Source organism: Acinonyx jubatus, chromosome A1 (assembly GCF_027475565.1).
Source record: "Acinonyx jubatus isolate Ajub_Pintada_27869175 chromosome A1, VMU_Ajub_asm_v1.0, whole genome shotgun sequence".
Taxonomy (NCBI): Eukaryota; Metazoa; Chordata; class Mammalia; order Carnivora; family Felidae; genus Acinonyx; species Acinonyx jubatus.
In genome coordinates, this window is record NC_069380.1 from 190,403,540 (window position 1) to 190,427,729 (window position 24,190).

At 50.1% G+C, this 24,190-nt stretch overlaps 1 protein-coding gene across 1 annotated transcript in view; it reads right to left on the minus strand.

Moving 5' to 3' along the window:
- GALNT10 (polypeptide N-acetylgalactosaminyltransferase 10) overlaps positions 1 to 22,938 on the minus strand; it is a 227,281-nt gene extending 204,343 nt beyond the window's left edge. The window contains exon 1 of the mRNA XM_027077575.2: positions 22,648 to 22,938. Coding sequence (XP_026933376.1) covers positions 22,648 to 22,806 — 159 coding nt within the window. The 5' untranslated portion in view covers positions 22,807 to 22,938. The remainder of the gene's footprint in view (positions 1 to 22,647) is intronic.
- Between the last annotated feature and the right edge of the window lie 1,252 nt (positions 22,939 to 24,190).

A 24,190-nucleotide genomic window follows, 5' to 3' on the forward strand; every position in this document is an offset into this window, starting at 1 on the left:
AGAAAACTTTTTTGATATAATAAATAGCAGATATACTTGATGAATAAGTAGATGTATTTTTTTTTTTAAACACAGCCTGCCCTATAATTTCAGGATTCTCTTCAATTAAACAGATGCTGGAAGAATAAACTGGTGACCTCCGACATGTAAAAATGTAGTACATAATACATGTAAGTGATTTAAAAACATGTTTTCTATTATTGTAGTTTAAAAAGAGTCAACACAAGGTGAAACCACGTTTACAGAATCCCTGAAGACCTTCAGAGACAGTCTGTAAAGTGTTCACCAGGATGGTGTCTGAGGTCTTTCCAGCCCCAGCTTCGGCCTCCTCACCATTACATCTTGCACGGGGAGGAATGAAAACCCCAGGGGCAGGAGCAGGCGTAAAGTAAACAGGCTTTCCACCAAGTGCTGACCCCGGGCTTCCCCTTTCAGAAGGGGAAGTGAGGAGAAGAAGAAGAGAAGGAAACAATTGCGGCCAGACTGTACCTTCTGGGATAAATCCGTATCTACCTACAGCTAAAACAAACAAAACAAAACAACCACACCAGTTGAAAAAGAGAAAGGCATTCAGGCACACAGAACTAAGAGGGCCCTGCCAGGTCGTCTTCCTGCTCTGGGGCTGCAGGCTCAGTCCTGATAACTCAGGAGCTTCTGGTACGGAGAATACCAGATCCCCCAAACAAGCAATTCAAATACTTTGGAGACTGGCTGACATACCTCCAGCCACAAAGTGTACAGACAGCAGATCTGCATAACGCATGCCACGGCATGCTTACTCATTTTTAACCACGACATTATTCTTTTGCTGTCTATCTTAGGGAAAAGAAAATCACTGGCATGTCCTATAGCTTGAAGAACAAAACTGGGATGATTGGGAGAAAGAAGAGGGAGAAGTGGTGACCTCCCCATCCCTGGAGCTATTCAAGCCAAAGGCTGCCACAGAGGGGGTTCCTCCCCCACGGTGAGACGGCATACTAAAGGATTCCTAAGATTCCCTTCCAACTCAAACTGCGTCTAAAAATAAAAGCAACCCTTGTAAAACTTATATTTAAAAACCCGTACAAGTTATACATGTGCGCAATCATATCTCAGTACCAATAACGGTATAATGGCATTTACAAAAGCACTTTTCCCGCACAGATTTTCTCAGATAATCATCGCCACAGCCCTGCAACGCAGCTATTACTGTCATTATCCCCATTTTAAAGGTGGGACCGGGCTCTGAGTTTAAGCAATTGTTCTGAGGTCAGACAGCTAGAGAGCTGACAGCTCCAGGCTTCTCTCTGACATTTCTCCTCCTCCTCCTCCTCCTCCTCCTCCTCCTCTTCCCTCAACCTCTCCTCTTTCTGTCTTCTGGTAAGTACAGTCTAACAATGGGAAAATGGAGGAGAGACACTGAGAGCGAGCCTCTTATACAGATAACTGACTGAACCCCCTCCCATCACTTTGCGCCACAAGAGGATCCAGGGAGGGCTTACTCATAACCTCCTTGGGTAATGAATATACAGAGATGTGCAATAATTTTGAAAAAAAAAAAAAAAGGCTCATGCATATCCGAATTTTAACAAGAGAAAATTAGTCCCCTTTTTTAAGTTTAAAAAAGGAAGTGTTTTAGTCTAAAGTGAGGAAATGAAGGGAGGAAGATTTTTTTTCTTTTTCGAAGTGGGTTCTGTCATTCCTACGGGTGGTGAGTGAGCACACACTGCCTCTGAGATCACAGTGAATGAAACATTCGGATGAATTCCATAATGAACTGGCGCAGTCGACAAATGCCCATTCATTAAAAGAAGAAAAAAAGATTAATTTCAAAAGATAAGTCCCCCAAGTTGGTTATGGGGTTTGAATTTTCAAAAAGAGCACCACCTGGTCCTTGATTTTGTTTAGAGGCTGATTTGATCCTCAGAATTCAAATCGAAACTGATTTTGCTCAAAAATGTTTTAGTAAAGAGGGTGTGGGTAGAAGGAGTGACTCCCATCACACGGCCTTTCAGTATACCAATTGCTTAAAGAAGCCACAATTTCTCAAATGGTTGGAAGGGAATGAAGAGGCCCAGAGCCTTGCACCAAAGTTTCACGGTTTTCAAAACACACTTTCTCCATCTTCTTTCTGACGGACAACCCTGGAGGGAAGGCCCTCGGAGCCCAGAAAGGTTTAGTAGTTGGCTCCAGGGCCCACGGCACAGGCTTATATCCTAACTGGCATTCAGTCCGGTGCTCCTCGCCTCTCAACGGGGAAAGCACTTCCAAAGAAAGTTGCCAACTCACGTTCAGCTTCCTAAAACCCAGCTTGGCCACCGTCTGGGCCTGTGCAGAGGAGGGATTGGGCAGGTGTCCCTCGAAGCATCCACATCTTCATGGAAGAAAGCAGACACTGGAAATGGCAGAATCAGTCACTAAAGACACAGTGCATGTTCAGCCTGGACAAGTTCTTTGTCCTCGCAAATTTGTAAACCCTGCACATGAAGAGGGCGGCTGTAGTTACCACATGCTTCTCCCATTTCAACCCTTTATAACAAACTAACGCAAAGACCTTGAGGGGACAGCACAGCTGTGTGTTTGACTGTGAGCTGATAACAGCAGCAGTAGTTAATGCTTACCACACGCCAGGCACTACACTGGGAACATTAAGCAGTTTTATATGCATGTTACAGAGGAGGTAACGGACACGTAGAGAGGTTAAAGTCAGTTACTCAGGACTCTAAAGCTCTGAAAGTACAGAAGCTGGAAGTTAAGCCTACAGGGGCCTGTGGTCTTAAGCCCTCTGCCACTTACTAGCTGTAGGATCTTACATAAGTCACTTAATTTTTCTAAACTTTACTTGCGTAATCTGTAAAATGGGGATAATAATAGCAATCCCACAGGGCAATTCAAAGCATAAATGAGATTACAGAAATGAAGCACTTGGCACCAGGGCTGTCCTACTGCACGATTCCAAGGAATGCTACTCACAAATGGAGATGCGCCACGAGGCGGTCCCCCTTGGCACAGTGCCCACCGCGGTGAAAATGCTCAAGTGCTACCATCAGTATTCATTATCATTGTATGACAGTGCCATGATCAGGGTCAAGAGCCAAAGTAGGAGCTGCTCATCTGCGAAGGCCCAGCTTAGGCGTTCCAAAGAGCTCCCTTGGGTTACCCATTCGGACTTAGCTTGCCACGGAGTATCTTGGTTCTCATGACCAATTTCCGAGCATGTCTCACCTCCCCAAGCAGATGTAAACTTCTGGAGGGCAGACGGTGGTCCATGCCTTGGATCCCCTGAACCACCTCTAGTGCCCAGCACACGGTAGGCCCTCAGGAGCTGTGGTGGTTTTAAAATGTGCCCAAGTTCTTTCACACTCCTCCCTTCAAGAGGTGGGGTCTGCTAAACTTAGTGACTCACATCCAACTAACAGAGCAAAGCATACACGACAATGTGCAACTTCTGAGACTAGGTCACACAAGGAACTGTGACTTCCTGCTTGCTCTCACTCTCAGATCACTCGTTCTGGGGTAAGCTAGCTGCCACGCGGTAATGACACTCAAGCTTCCTTACAGAGAGGTCCAGGCGTTGAGAAACTGAGGCCTCCTGCAACAGCCATGAGAGTGAGCCTTCTTGAAAGCAGATCCCCTAGCCCCAGTCAAGACCTCAGATGACTCCAGAGCTGGCCAACATCTTGACTGTAATCTCATGAGAGACCCACCATGAGCCAGAGCCACCCAGCTGAGCCTAGATTCCTGACCCACAGAAACCACAAGGTAATAAACACTGTGTTAAGCTACCACATTTTGGGATAATCCGCTATACAGCCACATATAACCCATACAGGAACCATGTGGTGGGCTTAACAACAAACAGACAACAGGGAAGTTGTAGTTTTCAGGTAGGAGGAGTAATCCTCATACTTGGATGAGAGCTTCCCTATTATTAAACTAAAAGAGAAATCAGACGGAAGACCCAAGATGGGCTGGCTTCACCCACTCGGGCTTTGGCTCAGTAATCACCATAGGGAAGAGGAGAGGGAATGTGGAGTACTCAGGCTAAGGCTGGCCGAACAGCTCAGTGCTTCACCCCCTCAAAACACACAGGCCTGTGGCCCAGATGAGGGACCCAGCTCCAGCCAATCCTTCCCCACCCCCAGCTGATCCCTCCCCAATCCCAGGGCCATGCTCCAGCCACACAGCCCCCTCAGAGCTCCCCAGAGTGACCAAGCCCTTCGGAGAGCACCCCTCCTAGCATCCCCTTTCCCTTTTGTTCATTTGTTTCTATTCACTGAATTCTTGACAATATCTTATTGTGAAGTAACTTTGAAGTTAGAGAAAAGATACAAGAACAGCATGATGAACTCCTATATATCTTTCATCCATGTTTGTTGTTACGTGTTTCATCATTCTCTCTCTCAGCTATCTAAACTTCAATTTTTTTTTTGTCCTGAAACATTTGAGAGAAAGGTGAAGGCATATAACCCCTTACTCCTAAATTCTTTAGCATGTATTTCCTAAAATAAGGATACCAAAGTCAGGAAATTTAACACTGATACAATACTAACAGCTCATCCACAGTTCCTAAGTTTGCGTAATGTCCTTTATAGCTAATTCTTTTTGGCCTGGTTTGGGATCTAATCCAAGACTGTCGATTCATTTTCTCCTTGATCAAATATGTTGTATGTCAGGCATTGTGTAAAGCACTGGGGATAAAATAACGAGGGGGAAAAACAGACATAGCCACCAACCTCATGGCACTCACCGTTTCAGAGGGTGACACAGTGATCAACTAATCACACTAATTATAAGTTTGTGTGATCACAAACTAAGATATGTGTTAAAGAAAAAAGGCCTGAACCAGGATGAGGGCTGGGGGGTGGGGGGAAAGATGGTCAGAAGGCTATCCTGAGGTTAAGACACCTGAGCTGAGATCCGAAGCGTGAGGCGGTGTTAGCCGAGCCATTTGTGCATGTGTGTGTGCATGTGCATGTGTGTTTGTGTGGCAGGGAGACTGGAAGAACACTCCAGGTAACAAGATGGCTTGTTCAAGGTCAGTATGAATGGAGGGCAGGGGTGGCAGGGAGGGGAGTGTTGGGAGGGGGCCTGAAGTGAAGTTTAGTCTTTACCTTAGCCAGTGGCATAATGGACATTTTCCAAAAGACCCCTCTGGCTGCTGTGTGGAGAAAGGTAATGAAAACACATGACACAACCATCCCTTAGCCTCGATTTCAGGATCCAAAAGCTTTTTCTGTAACTTTTTTTTTTTTTTTATAACTCATTTAGTGACAAAACCTGGCCTGAATGGACACGAAGCTACTTATGCTCTTTATCCACTTAGCATGAATATTCTTACATTTTTGCCACAGGAAAAAAAAAAAATAGTATGTTCTGGTTATGGAGAGCTACCCATAGACCCCACTGGGGCTATTACATAATATAATATATGCACTGCATCAACTTCCCTAAATCAGAAAGATTCTTGTGCCCCTGACCAGTTTATTGCCTCCCAACCACAAATGCACCTTCCCTGTCTGCTGTGCAAAAATAGATCTGGGCCCTTTAAACATTTTCTCCCTCGCTAGACAACATGATGTTAATAGTAATCACAGTGACAGGTCAAAGATGCTAGAGAGACACTGCGGGAGGAAAGGGTTTTCCTGTATGTTTTCTATCCTGGTTCTGGTACATGTGCCAGGCAGGCAGCACAGATGACTTTGTTACCAGCTGGACCCCGACACCTGACCTTTACTGCTCACCTGCTTGGACCCACCAATCTCTGTCCTACACTTTTCCTTACGCTCTTTTTTGCAGCTTCTCTCTTAATTCAGGCAAAAGACCCAAGAGGCATAGCATCCGGTGATGGAAACCAAAGCCACCTCTCAAGCAATGACAACTGCCTGGACGAAGGGCTCTGGAGGCCCAGACCACACAGACCAGTTTGAGCCTAACCTCTGACCTGTACCTGTACAGACGGACCGTGGAGTGACCCATGCAGCTCCCTTGACACTAAAATCTCTGCCCAAGGAGGAGCACAAGACGCATTTACATAGCATACAACGTACATATAGGCATGACCTTACGTTCGCCTCTACATAATGATGAATAGTCATCCTAACCTTGAGTGAAAGCAACCCATTCGCCCTTGTCTGGGGGCTCACGGCTTTGGAAGTTATTCCCCGTGATCTCCTTATTTGCTGCAAATAAAGTTTCCTTTGTGTGACCACGCCACCTGGTCTAGTTTCTGTCTGTGACTCACCGAGGAGCGAACTCACGTTAGCCTGATGACCACGTCTCTGGCACAGGGCCAGCCAGAGCCGCAAACACAACGTTTCTATCGTCCGGCCACAGTGTGCAATGGCACCAAGCCGCTAGCAGCCTCCCCGTGTTACCCACTCCCGTGCTATTGTAGCCGACTGCCTTCTGGGAGGCGCCTCACCATGGACAGCTGTCCCCGGCACCCGTCACTGGCGTGGCACCACAGCTGCTTCTCTACCATTCGCGAAGCACAGCTGTGCCCTCCCCAACGAAGCCAAGATCTCTGTCTGGGGGCCTCTTCTACGAGTGCTCCATCTCAGCCCCAGGAGGGAGGATCTTCCTTTCGAATTCCATTGCAACCGGGATGGGGGTGCTCCTTGGTGCTCTACCTGAGCCCTAGGGGGAGCCACTGCTCCTACATCTGCTATCCCCACATTCTTTAAGCTATATTTAGAGCACTCGTTACTTCACAGCAGTCAATCCTTCATTACTGCAATCTCTTGTCAGAGTTCATAATTCTTTATATTAAGCTTTCAGTGTTTAGATAACTGGGCGGTTTCTCTCACCTGATTGAACCCTGACTAACGTAATTCTGAAACCTAAAATGTGCCTTGTACAGAGGGTTTAGGCTGAGGGATTCTGGACCTAAAGTAATAAGAGCATCTATGGAGCACTTCTTGTATGCCAAAGCACTATCCTGACTGCTTTGTGGACGTGAACTAATTTAATCCTGATGGCTATCTGTTGAGGCAGATACTACTACCGTGCTCATTTTAAAACAGAGGACACAAAGAGTTTCAGTAACTCCCAACATCACACAGCTAGTAAAGGGCAGAGCTGGGATTCAAATCCAGGCAAGCCTGTGGCTTTACAAGGCTGGGAGTGGGGCGCCTGGGTGGCTCAGTCGGTTAAATGTTCGACTTCAGCTCAGGTCATGAGCTCATGGTTTGTGAGTTCGAGCCCCGTGTCGGGCTCTGTGCTGACAGCTCAGAGCCTGAAGCCTGCTTCAGATTCTGGGTCTCCCTCTCTCTCTCTGACCCTCCCCTGCTCACGCTCTGTCTCTCAAAAATAAATAAGTGTTAAAAATCGTTTTCTTCTTAAGGCTGGGAGTGAGGTGGGGAGGGGGCAAGGAGAGAGGCAGCAGCAGGGAGACTGTGCTTCCTCTACTGTGCTCTCAGGGCCCAATGCCCACTCCACCGACTGCTGGCATCCCACTGCCCTGGAATTATCTGCCTGGTGGTCCAGCTGGCCTCAAGGGCAGAGACCATGTCCTTTCCTCCTGGAATGTCAAGTGCTTAGCAGAGAGCCAGCCTGGGCACGTTCAGCATTCAGTCAAAATCCGATGGATGAATGACACATTGAATGAAGCAGAACTACAGACCCAAACACCAGCTAAACAACTAGCTGAGCCTTCCGAGTCACGTCCCATGCTTGGAGTGCTCTGGCCTCACGAGTCCTGTCCTGGGAGCTCCTCTGTGTCATCTGCCCTCGCATGCAGACATCTGACAGCAATTGACAAAATGACCTCCTGGATCTCTTCCAACTCTTGGTCCCATCAGAAAGCAAATCTGGTCACAAGACTTCTCTGCCCAACGCCCTTCATGTCTCTGGCAACCACCAGGTAGAGTCTAGTCCATGGACCTGGCCCCACCTATACGCTAGCCTCTGCCAGGCCCACTCCTGGCTTTACTTACTAGGGGCCAGCAACACTGAACTTGGAAGGCTCTCAACACACCATGCTGTCTTCCCCTTTCTGGGACTGTGCTTCCCCTCCACAGAAAATCCCTATGCTCCCCATTCTACACCCAGCCCTTTGCCTGCCTGGCTAAATTACCCCACTCACCTTCAAAGACTTAGGTGACGATTCCCTCCTTGAGTAAGCCTTTCCTGCTCCACCCACCCTGCCCATCTGGGTTAATTTGCTCTCCTATGTGTTCACATGGAACTTTTACCTGCAGTTACCAGAAACAGATCTCACTGTATTCTAAATGACCTTTGGGTGTATGGAGTCAAGGTTAGTGGTGAAGGCTCAGGACCCTGCAGGCCAATCACAGTTCCATCAGTGACCAACTATGTGACCTTGGGTGTGACATTTCCTCTCCATGGTGCTTAGTGTCCTCCTCTATAAAATGGAGATATCACAGTGTGTACACTATTGGGTTGCTGCGAAAACTAAGAAAACCTTTTATGTAAGGTACTTAAAACTGTGTTGGGCAAAGGTAGCCTGCATGGGAGTTACTATTATCAGTCTCTGATGCTCAGAGGCTGCAAGTTATGCCTCTTGGTGGCCTCACTACCTGGCACGGTGTCCAGACCACAGCAGAGTATAGTGGACAAATGAATGGACTCCACCCACATAGCCTCCAAAGTAGCCCACAGCCTCCATTACTTCCTGCACTGCCATATCCACCTCTCTGAGCCACCCCTCTGTTCAGATCATCTTTTGTGCAAAAACTGCCCATGGCTTCCCAATTTCTGGAAGTCCAGCCTCCCCAGCCTCCCAGCAGAGCCCTTGTGATCTGGCCCTTACCTCCCTGCAGTTATTTGATATCTGAAGGTTCAGTGACTTAGGCATACTCCCTGTTCCTAGAATAGACTCCCCGCTTTCTGTGAGCTGAGAAGTCCCAATCCTTCCCTGGGGCCACCTTAAAAGTCACCACCTTTCAGAAGTCCTTCCTGACCTAAATCAGTGTGACCTCCTCTTCCCAGCACCTCACAACACCAGGCTGACCCCTCCCACGGTACTAAGTACGCTCTGCCTTGTGTTCTACATCACTGTGTACTTGTCTATATCCTCTATAGACTACAAGCCCTCTGAAGGCAGGGCTATTCTCTGTACTTAACACATAGTAAGCCTCCAAATCAAGTGAGTTGGGACCCAGAACAAAAATAGGTGGTTGAAATCACTGTAGTCAAAACTCAGAAAAAGAAAGATAATAGGGTTAAATAAAAGGCAGTATGCACCATGTTTACTCATTGGTATTCCAGGCTAATGGCTAAGTTTAAAAAAAAAAAAAAAAGGCTGATCTGTTAATAAGGAGTGTGGCTTTAAAGAATACATACGTGCAGGGTAATATGCTAATCCTCCATAGGAAGAGAGGCTTTTTTCATGAGTTAAAAGGGAATCGAAGTAGCTAGAAGAGATTATGACAATTATCCCTGCCTTGCAGAGTGTTTTATCCACCTCTACCCAAACACAACGCATCAACACACTCATGCACACCCATAAAACAATCTGATGAGAAAATGGAAAATGGTCCATGTATTGGTTTCCTGGGGCTGCCTTAAAAAAGCACCACCAACTAGGTGGCTTCAAATAACAGAAATGTATTGCCTCATTGTTGTGGAGGTTACAAGTTCAAAATCAAGGTGTTGGTGGGGCCATGCTCTCTCCAAAGCCTTTGGTGGAGGATGCATCCTTGCCTCTTCCAGCGGCTGGTGGCCCGAGGTATTCCTGGGTTTATGCCAGCATCACTCCGGTCTCCTCCTCCGTCTTCCCATGGCTCTTTCCCTCGCTGTGTCTCCCCTTTTGTAAGGACCTAAGTCAATCATATGGGATTAAGGGCCCATCCTACACCGGCAATTAGTTAATCTTAACTAATTACATCTGCAATGACCTTATTTCCACATAAGGTCACATGCTGAGGTGCAGGGGTTAGGACTTCAACATATCTTTTAGAGGACATGATTCAACCCATAACATTCCATTCATCCATGCTGGGAGAAGGACCTCAGCACCCCCAAGGTCACACAGCAACTAAAGTCATTTGATCCACCAGGAAGAGACTAGAACATGGGTCAGCAAACCACAGCCTGCAAATCCCGTCTGCTGCCTGTTATTTTGCAAATAAAGTTTTATTGGAACACAGCACACTTGTTCATTTATGTATTGTCTCTGGCTGCTTTCACACTACAACGACAGAGTTGAGAAGTCGTCGCAGAGACCATATGGCCCACAAAGCCTAACATATTCTCTGGACGAAAAGAATACATAACATACACTGGCCAAGTTTGGAGAGGGACTTTCTAGATACAGGAGGAAGCCCAGGCCCACATGGCAGTTCTCTAGTATCCCTTCTCTCCAGCTGGAACCTCACCCAACGAGCTGTCCTACTGGGAAAGCTCCTTCAACATTACTTTCCTCTGCCTAGAGAAATGGCAAAACATAGCACTTTAACACTCGTGCCACTAAAGCTGTACAAATTAAATTCTATAAGCATTTCCAAGAGACAGAGATTAATTCTAACTGGAAAGATCAGAAAAGACTTTCTGGAAAAGGAAAGATTTGAGAGGAGCCTGAAGAGGAGAGTGGGCACTGAAGAAATCCTCTAAGTCTCCCTGAGCCATGGCAGATTACCTAGGACTCTGCTGAGCTAAGAAAGTGAGTTCCCTCTCACTGGAGGTGTGCAAGCCAAAGCTGGCTGACCGCCTGGCAGGGATGATGTTGGGAGAGATGGCACAAGATGAAAGATAGTCCCTTGGAATCGTGGATTCTTCAGTCTCAGCTCTCATCACACTTGCTGAGTGAGACACACACAGCACAGAGACAGCAGGGGCTGGAGGCAAGGAGGGAGACACAGACTTACGCAGAGACAGGAGAGGACTGAGGATAGGAGAGGGGTCGAAGAGGTGTACTCACGCCCAAAATCAGAAGGCCCACGTGAACTGCATGGAGAGGAAAGCCACACCTGTTTCCTTCCCACTTAACTTCTACAGAGAAAGAAAGAGCAAAAGCCTGACCACTAGGGTTAAAACTAATCAAATGTCCCTTCAACACCTCTGGCTTGGCACCTGGCTGCCTTCTGAATGTGCCCCATTGTTCCCTGGGGCAGGGCTCGGCTGCCTCTCCTATTGCCAAGGGAGACACAGGGAGGCACGCTCCAGACGTACAGGGCTGCCTCCTCAGGCGAACCCTGACACTCAGGAGCAGAGGAGCCCCGCCTACCCCGGCGGGAAAGATAACACGGCAGGCGGCAATGCCTGACAGCTGCCCAGAGCCAGGGGGACAGGCAAGAAGAATGGGTCTGAAAGCTGATGAGCCCTTCTTATCTGTACTCTGCTGGCATGCCAGGAACACATTATCCCCACTTTCCAGGGGAGGAAATGGAGACCCAAAGAGGTTCGATGGCTTGCCAAGGTGCCAATAAAGCATGGCAGTTAAGAGCACAGGTTTGAGAATCAGAAATCTGAGTCTCAGTCTTGCCACCTACATCCTCTGCAGGCCTGGGAAGTTGCTTATGCTTCCTGAGCCTCAGTCTTCCCACCTGCGAAATGACCACACTAAGACTGCTTACAATGCTGAAGAAATAAGAAGGGCACAGTGCATGGCATGCCCCAAGAGCTCAGTAAGTTAAGAAACGTTACTGTTACCGTGGTGGAGCCAGGGCTCAAAGAGAGCAAATTCTCAGCCCAGAACCAGCTGTCACACCTCTGTGCCCCACTGCCACACCAGCAGCCATGTGGAACCTCTAAGGGAAGGTCCCTCGAGTGGGGGGCGGTGGGGCGGGAGGTACAGCCACTCCTGCTCTGACAAAGGGTCATCCCTGCACTCACAGGCACCGGGGGCTGTGTTCGGCTGAACTGCCTCACCCAGATAGCTCAGGGCCCTCACACAGGCCCTCTCTTTTCTAGCAATGCCCCCAGATAGATGCCTCTGAGGTCCCCTCAGACAAGGGAATGCGGTATGTGCCATTTCTGCTGGAAAGCCGTCCTGCCTCTCACCATAGATTCCTAACACTCCCGCGGTAACAAGAAGGCACATTCTGGGGTTTCCTGACATGCCAGGAAGCCCAAGGCAGAAAATAAAATGCACTCTGTGCTCACATCACTTCTAACAAACAAACCTACGGCAGCCCCTCACACAGTTGGAGCAAACTTCATTAGATGGGGTGGACCTCAAATTCAGAGTACCTAAAAACACAGAGAAACAAGGTAAATCGTTCTTGGGCTCAGACAGAGCCACAATATAAATCATGTGGATGTAAACTTAAGGGAGTTTGTTCAAGAGCCATAGGTCTATATGTTTGTATTTCCAAGTAACCATTTCCCCCCAGCCTCCCCAAAAAGTACATTGGGCTTATAGTCAAAAAGGACTGGCCTTGGGGAGCCTGGGTTGGTTAAGCACCTGACTCTTGATTTCAGCTCAGGTCATGATCTTGCAGTTTGTGAGTTCAAGCCCCAAGCCGGGCTCTGTACTGACAGTGCAGAATCTTCTTGGGATTCTTTCTCTCTCTCTCTCTCTCTCTCTCTCTCTCTCTCTCTCTCTCTCTCTCTCTCTGCCCCTCCCCTGCTTGCACACATGTGCTTGGTCTCTCTCTCAGAATAAATAAGCATTAAAAAAAAAAAAAGGACTAGCCTCAACTTACTGGCTCTGTGACCAGTTACGTCACTTATACTATTTGAATCTTGTCTTTCTCTTCTGCAAACTGGGGATCACAAGCCTTGTTGTGCCTCCACCATGGCATAAAGAGGACAAATCAGACAAAGGGCTCCCAAACTCACATGTCTCCAGAGGCCAGGCTGGCTACATGAAAGGCTGAAGAACCCAGGTTCAAGCTGAGGTCTTTCTACAGTGGGCAACTGCTACCCAGATCCAGCCACTTTTTGTGATACTGGAACCTGGACCCTGTTGCCAACACTTTTACGGTTTTCCTCATAAAAGCCAGAAATGAGCATTTTTTTCTTTTAATGTGAAATACCCCAATGTTCACATGCTGACAACTCTCCGACACTTAAAAATAAAGACACTCATCCATCTATGGGCCAGCACTGGGTGACCCACATGAAACATATTTCTGGGCTACTTCTGGCCCCAGGCCACCCGTCTGCAATCTGCATTAAAGTATACAGGTAAGGTGTAAAAAACAAAACAAAACAAAACAAAACAAAACACGGTGCAAAGGTCAAATGAAGTAATGTAAGAAGTTCTCTGAAGAAGACTGTCATTAAGGTTTACTGTCAATAAACTAACCAGGAATCCTACTACAGACCCTGATGCCCCCAAAACACAAACACTAACTTTTCACTCATTAGGTACCAAATTTAGAAACTTACTCCTTCACAAATAGACATGCACACACACACACATTTTTTAACTGTCAGCAGCTGCCTCTGATCAGTGCTCAGGAGGAAACACGCAAAAATAACAGTTTTCAGTCGAGCACATACAATGTGCTTCAGCAGCAGGAAGTAATTGTCGCACACATTCCCCCGCCAGATGTTTCCAACCTGTTCCCTTTAAGAAACCCCCTTCCTGCAGAAGCCCCGCCAGCAGCCTCTGCTTAGCAGCCAGCCTCCCTGAGAACGCTGACATCTGTAACTCACGGAGAGATTCGTACAAACACACGACCCCAGTTAACTGGGCTCTTGGGAGGCTGCCCGAGGGACGCTCCCGAGAGGCACGTGGGACCTGCTGTAATCATGCCCTGGCACTGACGCCCGGGCATTCAGCTCGCGGAAGAGCTTTCTGGAGCCAACACAACGCATCCAAGAACCAGGCTCGCGGGGCCTCCGGCAATAACCTCCCCCTGCAGCCTCCTCATGGCCTGGGGAAGAAGGAAAGGTAGCCTCACCCAAGGTCATGGAGCAGGTAGGTGGCAAGACAGCAGAAGGAAGCCTGGGGCTGGGTGCTCCACCTGAGTGAGACACCTGGGTTGGAAGCCGGTTTCCATCACTTGCTAGCTGTGTGACCCTGGATATGTCACTGTACCTCCCTGCACCTCAGCTTTCTCATCTTCAATTCACTTAATCACCACGGTGACACAGTAAAGCAGTGACCATTGTGCTCATTTTAGGATAAGGCTGAGGCTGAGGTCCAGAGTTGGACACAGAGTGAATAAGGGACAGTGGTGGGCCCGGGAATCAGAGGAGCCTGCCCCCAATCCTATGCTCTCTCCAACTCAAGGAAGAGACTCACACAGCCTCCCTAATGTCGCACCTTCCCAGGGAGGCCTGGCTCAGTACTGCCCTCAACCCCCACCTACAGACACCTCCTCCTTGCCCCCTTGGCAGGAAGGCAGAGCACCTGTCCTGGAAAGGCAACAGATCACAGGTATCAGAGGAAAACAAAACCTCAGGGCCCAGAGAGTCCCTGTGGCCCACGGCAGAGGCATTTTCAAAGTGCACCGCCCGTCCCGGATCTCAACCCTGCACCACTTGCGTCTGACACAGTGCCACTGATAACAGCCCTCTGTGGGCACTGGCTGGCAGCTTGGGAAACTGCAGATAAACACGCTCCCCAGAAATACAAGTTCAAAGGCAGGTCCCAAAGCGCTCCTGTGGAGATTGGAGTGGGCCCCTGGGGAAAGTCAGGTCTGCCTCCCAGGGATGCTGACAAGTTGGAGATGTGGACAGAGAGGAGAGAGTTCCCCGAAGGATGATCCCTGGCCCACCCCAGACCGGCCCAATCATGCTCCTTGGGCGCGAGCCCTGGAGCCCCGGTGTTAACAGGCTCCCCAGGGATTCTGAAGCACCCAAGAAGAGCCGTTCCTCAAGGCTAAGCTTCCTGCACTCCGCCAGCAGTTACCAGGCACCAACCAGATCACTCCTTGCTTGCTGCTTCAGTTGTTTGGCAAATATTTGGGGCAAATTAGAGTGGGCAACCGAGGACTGAGGTTAGTTCCTGCCTTCAGGAGACGACAGTCTGGACAGATTAAATAAAAACAATTATTGCACCACACGACACATTTATATAAGGGGCTCTGGGCTCCTGGTAGCAAGAGGACAACCCCAGGCTGCCCCTACAGGAGCGAGGGAGGCTTAGGGGCCAGGTGGCAGGGAAGAAGGGCGAGAGAGGCAAGGGAGCAGTGTGTGTGGAGGCGGAGAGATGTGAAATACCTTGAAAGGTACGGGGAGTGGGCAGCAGAAAGAAGCCCCAGGCCATGCCTTTCTGGAAGTTTCTCCACCTAAGTGGACAGGTGATAAAATCAATGCTCAGGGGAACTAACACTAGTGAGCAACTCCTGGGGGCTGCAGTGACCAAAAAATACTTCCCGGAGGTGGCAAAAAATACTTCTTGGAAGGACGCAGAGGATCTGGGTTCTCGCCCAGCGTAGTAAATGGGAAGGTTCCCCCAATAATTGCTTTGGATTCCAGAGCATCAGGGAGTGGACTACAAAGAGCAGCTGTGCAAACACACCTTCCTTCCCACCCCCAATCACCAGAGACACTGCGGCCCTGTTCCACCTCTGAACGCTGCACCATGAGGCCAACCACCTCTCCTCAGACCTCACCTTCCAACAACCATAAAGAGGCCTCCCTCCCTATCTGAGCCACAGGGAAGCTGAGTCCCTACTATGAAGAACTGGGTCCCTGCTATAAGCCAGGCACTTCCCACAAACAGGAGCATAACCACGGTTACTGAGGACTCGTTCTGTACCCAGCCTGTGCTCAGGGTCTTACCCACTGTGACTCATTCAACCATCAATACACATAACACTGTCTCCATTTTACAAACCAAGAAATCCAGGCATGGAGGCCAAGTGACTTGGCCAGGGCTAGGGATCTGAATCAAGCGGCTCCAAAACTAGAGCCCTACACGCTGCCCCATGATGTCTCGGTCTAGGAGGATGGGGGAGTCGCTTTGCCAACAGGGCTGCGGGGGCGGTTTGGTGAGGGGGCCTCTTCAAGTGACCATGTGGGCTCCACCTCAGCCACTGAAGAGGGTTCAGTCTTAGCACAATGGTCTTTCCCCTCTGCTCAGACAGCAGGGCTCCCGTAGCAGCCTCGCAGGAGTGGGTGTCAGGGCAGGGTGGGAAACAGGTCCTCTGTCCTGCTCAGGCATTGGATCAGAGACCCACAGGCTCAAACACCAGCCCCACAACCACAGGCTGTGTATCCTCAGGCCACTATGTGCACCTCCGTGAGCCCTGGTTCCCTCATTCATTCCTACCTGTTTATACCTGGGAGTATTTAACAAGACATACAGGTAAAGGGCTTCTTAGTCCAACACCTATCAGAATAAGTGCCAAAGAAATGGTAGCCACTGTGATTATTATTATTAACCTTATCATTCTCCCTGTCATCTATACCATCATCATTCTTATTAGTGTCATTTTACGCTGTGGCTTTTTATCACCTGCACAAACAGAGGAAAATTCAGCATCTGAAGCTCAGAATTCTCTCAAAACCAAAGGGGAAGGAAAACATGGGCCTGCTTTTTTCCCGTCCTTCTCCTATCTACACTCAGCAGAGGGCAGCAAACAGGAACCATCCAAAGATAAGAGAGAGCGAAGAGAGACACATGGAGAGAAAGCTACACACTCATAAATACACACCCACCCACCACAGCAAGCGGAATTGTTTAGCTTCCAAAGTATGAACACTCCGCCTCCTCCAGCTAAGAGGGCCAGGCAGAAAAAAAGAGTCAAAGCTGAAGAGACAGAAGTTCTTTTTCAGCTTGAGAGAAATGTTCAATGAACTGACTTTTAATGTGGGGCGGGGGGTGGGGGGCGCAGCTCTCAGGACGTCTGTGAGGGGAAGGAAGGCGGCAGCAGGACTCACAAGATTAAATAAAGGCAGCTTTCAAACTGCGCTTCATCTCAACCCTCTACTCCACACCAGCAAGCATTCACATGCGAGCTTCCTCAAGAGGAAACTGAGGCTCAGGGAGTTAATCATCCCAGCTAAGGGGCGGCACAGCCGGGACCACTGGGATGCCAGACATCCAGACTGTAGGTCCAGTGATCAGCACTCAGTCCTGGATGGCCAAGAGGTTTGATCGCGGGGACCAAGCCTGATTCCAGCAGTGACTGCCTGGGACACTGTGCCAGTGAGATTCTGGAATGGACACCTGTAGTCCTCATCCCTACACTGCATTTCCCCTCCTCTCCACAAAAGCGCCCGGGCTTTTCTCTGGGAAAAACCTTCCTACAAGGCGGATGGCCCGAGCCTACCCCTGGCTCCTGCGTGGGTTAAGTCAATCAGCATCGCTCATCCTCTTGACAAGTGTGGATGGTTCAGAGAGCTCATCAGATCCGGATTAGGCTGATGATACCTAAGGAGATCTTGCTAGCACTTCGAGGAAAAAAGTTTCCTCCCTCTTCAGCAGAACCTACCAGAGGAGACAGACTCTCTCCTCCAGGATCTGGGTATGAACATGAGGTCGGGAAGGGCTACAACCGCTTTTAGCTACCACAAGGGCTCAGTCTACGGCAGGAACTTCTAGATGATACCATACCTGAAGCCACTGCAATTACAGGAGCTAATATATTCCCTTACTCATTTCAGCCCATGTAGCGTATTTCATTGTTGTTTGCAACTGATAGAGAATCTGAAGTGGCTCTCAAGCTCACGCTAGCTCCGTCTGTCACAGATAGCAGTGATGATGCCACACGCGATGCATCCATTTAATTTCTCAATTTCCCAGCTGGATCCCTTGGCCACCTTAAAATTTAATTCATTTTACTTGCTTTAACACTATAAAAATTTGAGAAGAAATGTATAAAAATGGAGCTGCAAAAAAGCCAGGTAAGTTCCAGCCAATAATTAGTCAATAAGTACTGGGCTCCAAAACTGGGAGTGATAATCGCGGCTCGTGCGGGAAATAATGGTAGAGAAGAATCAATTATTAGGATGTGGAGGGAAAAAATATTCGTGGTGAAAGAGAGCAAGAATTTGGAGAAGAACTGGGTTCTGGTCTGTACTCCCCGCTCCTGGGGCTCAGTTTCCATACCTACAAAGCAAGGTGGGCAGACTAGCCGACTTCTGAAGCCCCCCTCCTGCTCTGACACATATCGATCGCTCAACAAACATGTCCTGATCGCCTTCCAAGGGCCCAGCCTTAGGCTGTGTGCTAGAAGAGGATGTAGTTCCTCCTTCAAGATACTTCTGGAAGGGGAGGACACGATGTACTCGTTGGCCGCAGGAACTCAGGCACGCATAGGGTACCTCCTTTCCCCACCGCACTGGGCATGAGGACGGTGGTTCTCTGAGAAGCAAGACTCTTATTTCAGTCTTCCTGGGAGCTCGGATACATAGATGGGATACGGGGAGTCAGTTACACGAAAATACAGAACACACTGCAAATATCATCATGAGCGGTTACCTGCCACGGGACGTACCACAGACGCCCAGTTTGCCTCAGGGTGTTTTTCAGTGATGAGATCCTGATGCCACCTCTCTCGTGAGAGCTGACGGTGGTCACTGTACAATTAGCAAGCTAGATGGTTCCCTTTAAAACGGGCCCTCACGGGGGCGCCCGGGTGGCTCAGTCGGTCGAGTGCCCGACTTCAGCTCAGGTCATGATTTCATGGTTCGTGAGTTCGAGCCCCACGTCGGGCTCTGTGCTGACAGCTCAGAGCTTGGAGCCTGCTTCGGATTCTGTGTCTCCCTCTCTCTGTGCCCCTCCCCTACTCACGCTCTGTCTCTCTTTCTCTCAAAAATAAACAAACATTAAAAAAGATAAAAAATAAAACAGGCCTTCGCGTTTTCATTCCCCATTCCATTATTTGTTATGTCACGGGCACCAACAGATTAAAGGCTGAATTCACATCCTCAGACCACAGCCTGAAAGAAGGCGCTAGAGTATGAACATATCCCCAGGTAAGTAGCGGCTTCACCACAACTCCGGTACGGAGGTCTGCTTTAACATACTTTCACTACCTAGGCCTTTTCAATACATGCTTCCAAACCAACTCACAGAACCCCAGGAAATTAAAGTTAGAAACCTCCTCACGAAGGATCTATTCCCTGTGTCGCAAATCAGTTTCAACATGCCATAAACTCCGCTTGAGTAGCAGTGTCCAGAAACAGGTGGTGTGGGCTTAGTGGGACAGAGACTGTTTAGCCATGTCTGCCCCGGCCAGGGGAGGGGAGCACCATTTGATACACATTTCCCTTTCCTCTTCTGAATATAAGCCTTCAGTGCACAGTTGAGAGATCCAAGGCCCAAAGAAGTTAAGCCACTCTCCTGAGGTCACACAGTGAGTTTAGGGGTAGGAGAGAGAGTGAGAACCCAGGCCCCTGTTCCCAGGCCTTCCTCAGCTGGGCTCCTTAGGAGACTATCTACCTAGGATGACAGGAGGAATGCAGGGAGCCAGATTTGCTCAGGTAACTCAACAACCCAGCCCCAGTGGCATCAGGTTTCAGCTGGGCATGCAGACACAGAAGAGATTAATAATATAAAGGGTTCCAGCCCCTCTGCAGAAAATTAAAGAACTCATTCCAAGGCTACAATTCTAGGGTACTTAACTTTCTGATGGGTAAGGCTCTGCCACCAGGAAGACTGAAAAAAGCGAGGGAAAAGGTATTGATTTCTAGATGTTCCGAGAATAAAGTTCAGCTCTGACACAATGAGAAAAACTCTTGATACTTGAAAATTAAAGTCATTGGTATTCTATTATCCTACCAATTTCTATTCCACAGTTGCTATTATCCAATGAAGTCATTTCTCACTTTCAGATTATGGCTCTGAAATGGGGAGGGACTGCATCACGTTCCCTAACACGGGTGTTTAGTAGCTAGTTCCCAAGTCTGGAATATGAAACAGACGGTAGGATTAAACAGAGATGTTAAACAGATTGGGGCTACGAATGAGAGGGACCCCTAAATTAAAATGAAGATAGTTTCAAGACTGGCTTTTCTTGCTTGGTTTTACAACTTTCTGAGGACAAAGCTGTCTGACTAGATGAATGTTGAAGTCCTGAAAGCATGATGTGTCCTTTATAAATCAACTACCCCACCCAGCTCCAGAGGTATGCCTAGGATGAGCTAGCATGACAGGCATACAGACTTACTTTCCAGCAGATGATAAATGCTCTTAACTTGAAACTCTCTATCCTTCAATCCACTGGAGAAGTCCAAGAGTTAAAGGGCTGCTCAAACAGTGGGTATGTTAGCCCTCAGACCCACAGGGAATATATTTTGCATTTGGATAAAGTCCTGTCAGCCTTCCCTCCAGGGCCCCCGTGGTTATTTCTACCAGAAAGATCAACGAGGTGTGCTGGGATAATTCTCAACAATTACAAGAGTGACAAGCTGAGCTCAGAACTGGTCAGCCCTGTCGAGAGAAGCCCTGTGTGCTCAAGATGCCAGATTTCCCAGATAGCAGACTAATGGGTTACATCCATGTTCCAGTGCACGGGGATGAGGGATGGAACCCCATCGCTCTGAGAAGTCAGCCTCCTCCCTCAAGGCCAGCTGACATTCAGACAAGGGACTGGGGGCCAAGCCCAGTGCTGTGCATCTGCAGGAGAGTCAAACAAAAAGTGGCTGTGTGGAAATTTGGCAGAGTGTTCCTGAAAGGGAGCAGATGAATGCTGAATCCCACAGCACCTAGCAGAGCTTATCATTGGGGAAACAGCTCCTTTCTGCTACTCCCAGGAAGCAAAGGAGTTCCTTCAAAGCAAGGATAATCCATCGGTACCCACCTCAATCACCACCACACCCCTTCACCCCTTCTTCCTCCTCTGCGTGATATTCCAGAGCAAAAGAAATAAACAAGAACTAGACCTTCCCAGATGAGCCTATCTGTCCATCTCAGTTAAGGGCTCTGAGCAGTGCCCAGCTGTTGCTCCCCTCTCTCTGCCCAAAAGGCTGCCTTACTCCATCAATTCCCTCTTGCACAAGTGAGTAATTTACTTTGAAAGCTCAGGCCAAACTGGCAGTTAACCTTGACCTTCTCTCTACACATCTGGGTCTATAGAAAATGAAAATCAGGACGTCTCTGGCATCCACGGCAAATGAAATACGAGGGCTTTCTCCAGGCAGAGGCGGAATGTCAGGAGCTATTTTAGAACTGGCTACAGCCATTCCAAAGGAGAGTTAGTGCTCAGGCAGGGCACTCCCCCCTTGACCTGGGGCTGTGTCCAGTGTGGAGCCCCCACAGGAGGGATGCTAAAAGGGACCCCTGCCCTCAGGAAAGAAAAAAGACGTGGCTGTTGTACTCCTCACTGATTCACTGATGCTATCACAATGCTGGAGCTGGACCAATAACTACATTTCACAGATGGAGAAAAGGAGGCTCAGAGAGGGAGCTGAGAGGTGATCAAGGGCACACACAGCAAGTCAATGGTAGAGTTGAGGACAGAACCCTGACCTCCTGACCCTGATGCCAGTACAGGGAAGTGAAGAAAGACTTCATGAAGGAAACACCAATATGCACAGAGAATTTAAGGGGAAGAGGTCTAATATGGCTGTCAGGGTTTGAACCAGGGTGGTAAAAGAGTTGAGGAGCTTAATTTCCAAACAATAAGAGCTACCAAAGAGATGAAGGAGGCCTTCCAGGATGGTTTGCAACAATTACCAGAGTGACAGGCTGTACTCAAACTGGTCATCCCGGTAGCAAGCAGCCCTCTGTGCTCAAGCAGCCTGATGCTAGGAAGAGAAAGAAAAACATCAACCTCAAAAGTCAGTCTCTTCCCTTATCCTGCCAAGGATAAGTCAAGTTGGACAGTGATGGACAAATTATCCACCAAATTATGGGGCCAAGGAAATCCTGTAAGAAAACCTGAAATGTCCCACTGTGTGAAACAGTTCAAGCATGCAAACACTCACTGGCGCCTATCTACCCGGGAGCTGGGGAGGTAGGAGAGCTCTGATAGAGCTTCTGCTATCAGTCTATATGTACGTGTGACACAACAGACACACACGTGGGGGAGTTCAGAGGAAGCAAGAACAATTAAGGTCCTAAACTTGTGCAAGAAACAACACACCTAGTCAGATTGGACAAGTTCAAGAGGGATCATGTCCCATCTCCAAGAAGGGACAGGGAAGGCACCTGATGTTCCAACCTCAGGGCACCCAGGCACAAACACCGCTGGGAATTTGGGGGAATCCATCCACCAGAATCCCTGCTTCTGGACTCTTGAGAAGGTCAAAGGCAGCAGGCCCCTCAAGAACCAGGAGTCTCCCCCCCCCCCCCCCCCGCCCCGCACAGTGCATCCTCCAACAAATCCACAGATCTGGGAAAGAGGGAGGGTGAAAAGGGGGGAGGGTACACAAATGGGGAGAAGAGGGAGACCTGGTGTCCCACTGAGCAGGGAACACAGAGATCAGCAGGTGAGGGAAAAAGCGGAAAAGACCTGGACGCTAAACAGAAGGACTGGCAGCTCCTGAAGAAGAAGTCATCCTGGGATACAGGGGTACAGACAGGACCTTCCAAAAGCAAGAGCTGCTGAAAGAGGTAAGGGGATACCAGACATGAAAGGAAAGGAGAATGGTAACCTACAGTAAGAAACACACCTTCAGACTGAGCAACAGGAGTCTGTCTCTAGTTCTGGTTCTGCCTCCGACTGACGTGGGGTCTCTGGACAAGTTCCTGTCTTTCTCTGGGCCTCAATTTTCCCAATCCCCAAAATGGGAAGAACAGAAGAGTCTCCGGCGCTGACACGGAGAAGGCAGAAAGGGAAAGGTGGAGGAAGGAAGCGAAGGCTACAAGTGAATACGAGGAGAGAGGGTTCCCACCCCCACAGCAACTGGGGGACTCACCAGTCCGGCCGCCGGGACCACCGCCGCCCCCGATCCTCCGGGGGTGCCGTCGGGCTGCCGCTCACGGTACAGCGCCCAGAGCCCCACGTTGGGCAGAAGGACCAGGGCCGCCAGCACCAGCGCCACCGCCTGCAGAAGCCGCTTCTCCTTCCGCCTCATCGGGGCCGGTCAGCCCCGCCGCGCCCCGCCGGCCCGGCCGCGCGGCCCCCGGCTCCGCGCGTCCGCCCGTCCGCCCGGCGGCGGCAGCAGCTCGGCGAGGAGAAGCTGCCGCGGCGCCGGCCCCGCTCCAACTCCGCGGCACTTCCGCCGCTCGCCGGCCGGGGAGCCGGCCTCTACCACCTCCCCACCGCCGCAGGGGGGGTGTCGCCGCCGCCGCCGCCCCCGAGCCCGCCCAGCCGCGCGCTCAGCGCCGCCCCTCTTCCGCTCGTCCGCCGAACGTTGTGCGCCCCGGGCCCCGACCTTCTCGCGACTTTTTCCGATCCGTTCGGGAGCGGCGGAGCCCCCGGGACCGAGCGCTTCCCCCTCTCGGGCTGCAATGGTGCGGCCCGCTCCTTGGCGGCTGCCCCGCCCGCGGCAGCTTTGCGAAAGTCGGGGAGTTGGCGAGTTGGGCGCTAACTGGTGCGGGCTGGGCGAAGGTGCGTGTTCGCGCGCTGGGACGCGCGGGAGACCTCCCCCAAGGTGTGCCCGCAAGCTCTGCCCCGTACTCCCCCGAGAATTTACGAGCTCTCTGGGGGGGATGCAAAGGGTGCTGGAGCCCTGCGGGACGCTCCGGGCTGTGACTGCCCCCCCCCCCCCCCCCCGGCTCCGCTCGGAGGACCAACTTTGTCCCGGGGACTCAGTAGTCCTAGGCGTGAAATGGAGCCGCAGCTGTGCTCGGCGCGCGCGGATCCGCGGCCGGGCCCTAGTTTTCTTCCTCTCCGAGTTCCGGCGTTAGTTGTGAACGCCCTCTGTGAACTGTGGAGGCCTGCGCCCGCCTGCCACGCGTCTGCTGTCCCTGCAGAGCGGCGGGAGAGAGAGACCAACCTCCATGGAGTTGGAATGCCCGCCGGTCCCACGAATACTTCTGGTTGCTTAGCTCACGGAGCCCTTTCTCGAAAACTCTTGTCGATTTCTATCTCCCGCGCAGCTACTCAGCTAACCATTCGTGAATGCCTACTATGTGCCAGACACTATGCCGGGCACCGTTATGAAATGAAAACAGACTCAAGCTCTGTGTTCTGGGAGCTGAAACAGTAAACGCATAATCGCATTAGGCGGGGGAGTGTGCCCATAACCATGATGAGGGCTCTGAGGAAGTCGGCCGCCTGGGCGCTGGGAAGGGCTGCGGAGCTGGCTCCGACGGTGATGCCTGTCTGTGGCTCCTCTGTGCTCTCCACTTAATTGCTTCCTCTCTGACGTCGAGGGATGAAGCGCCTCTCCCTGCCTTCCTCTTTGCCGGCCCCGCCTGCGCCCTCTTGATTCTTCGGGTCTCCAGCCCAACCGCTGACTTCCATGCTTAGCCATCTCCAGCGTTGGACCACCGACCTCCCATTGCTTCCAGCTC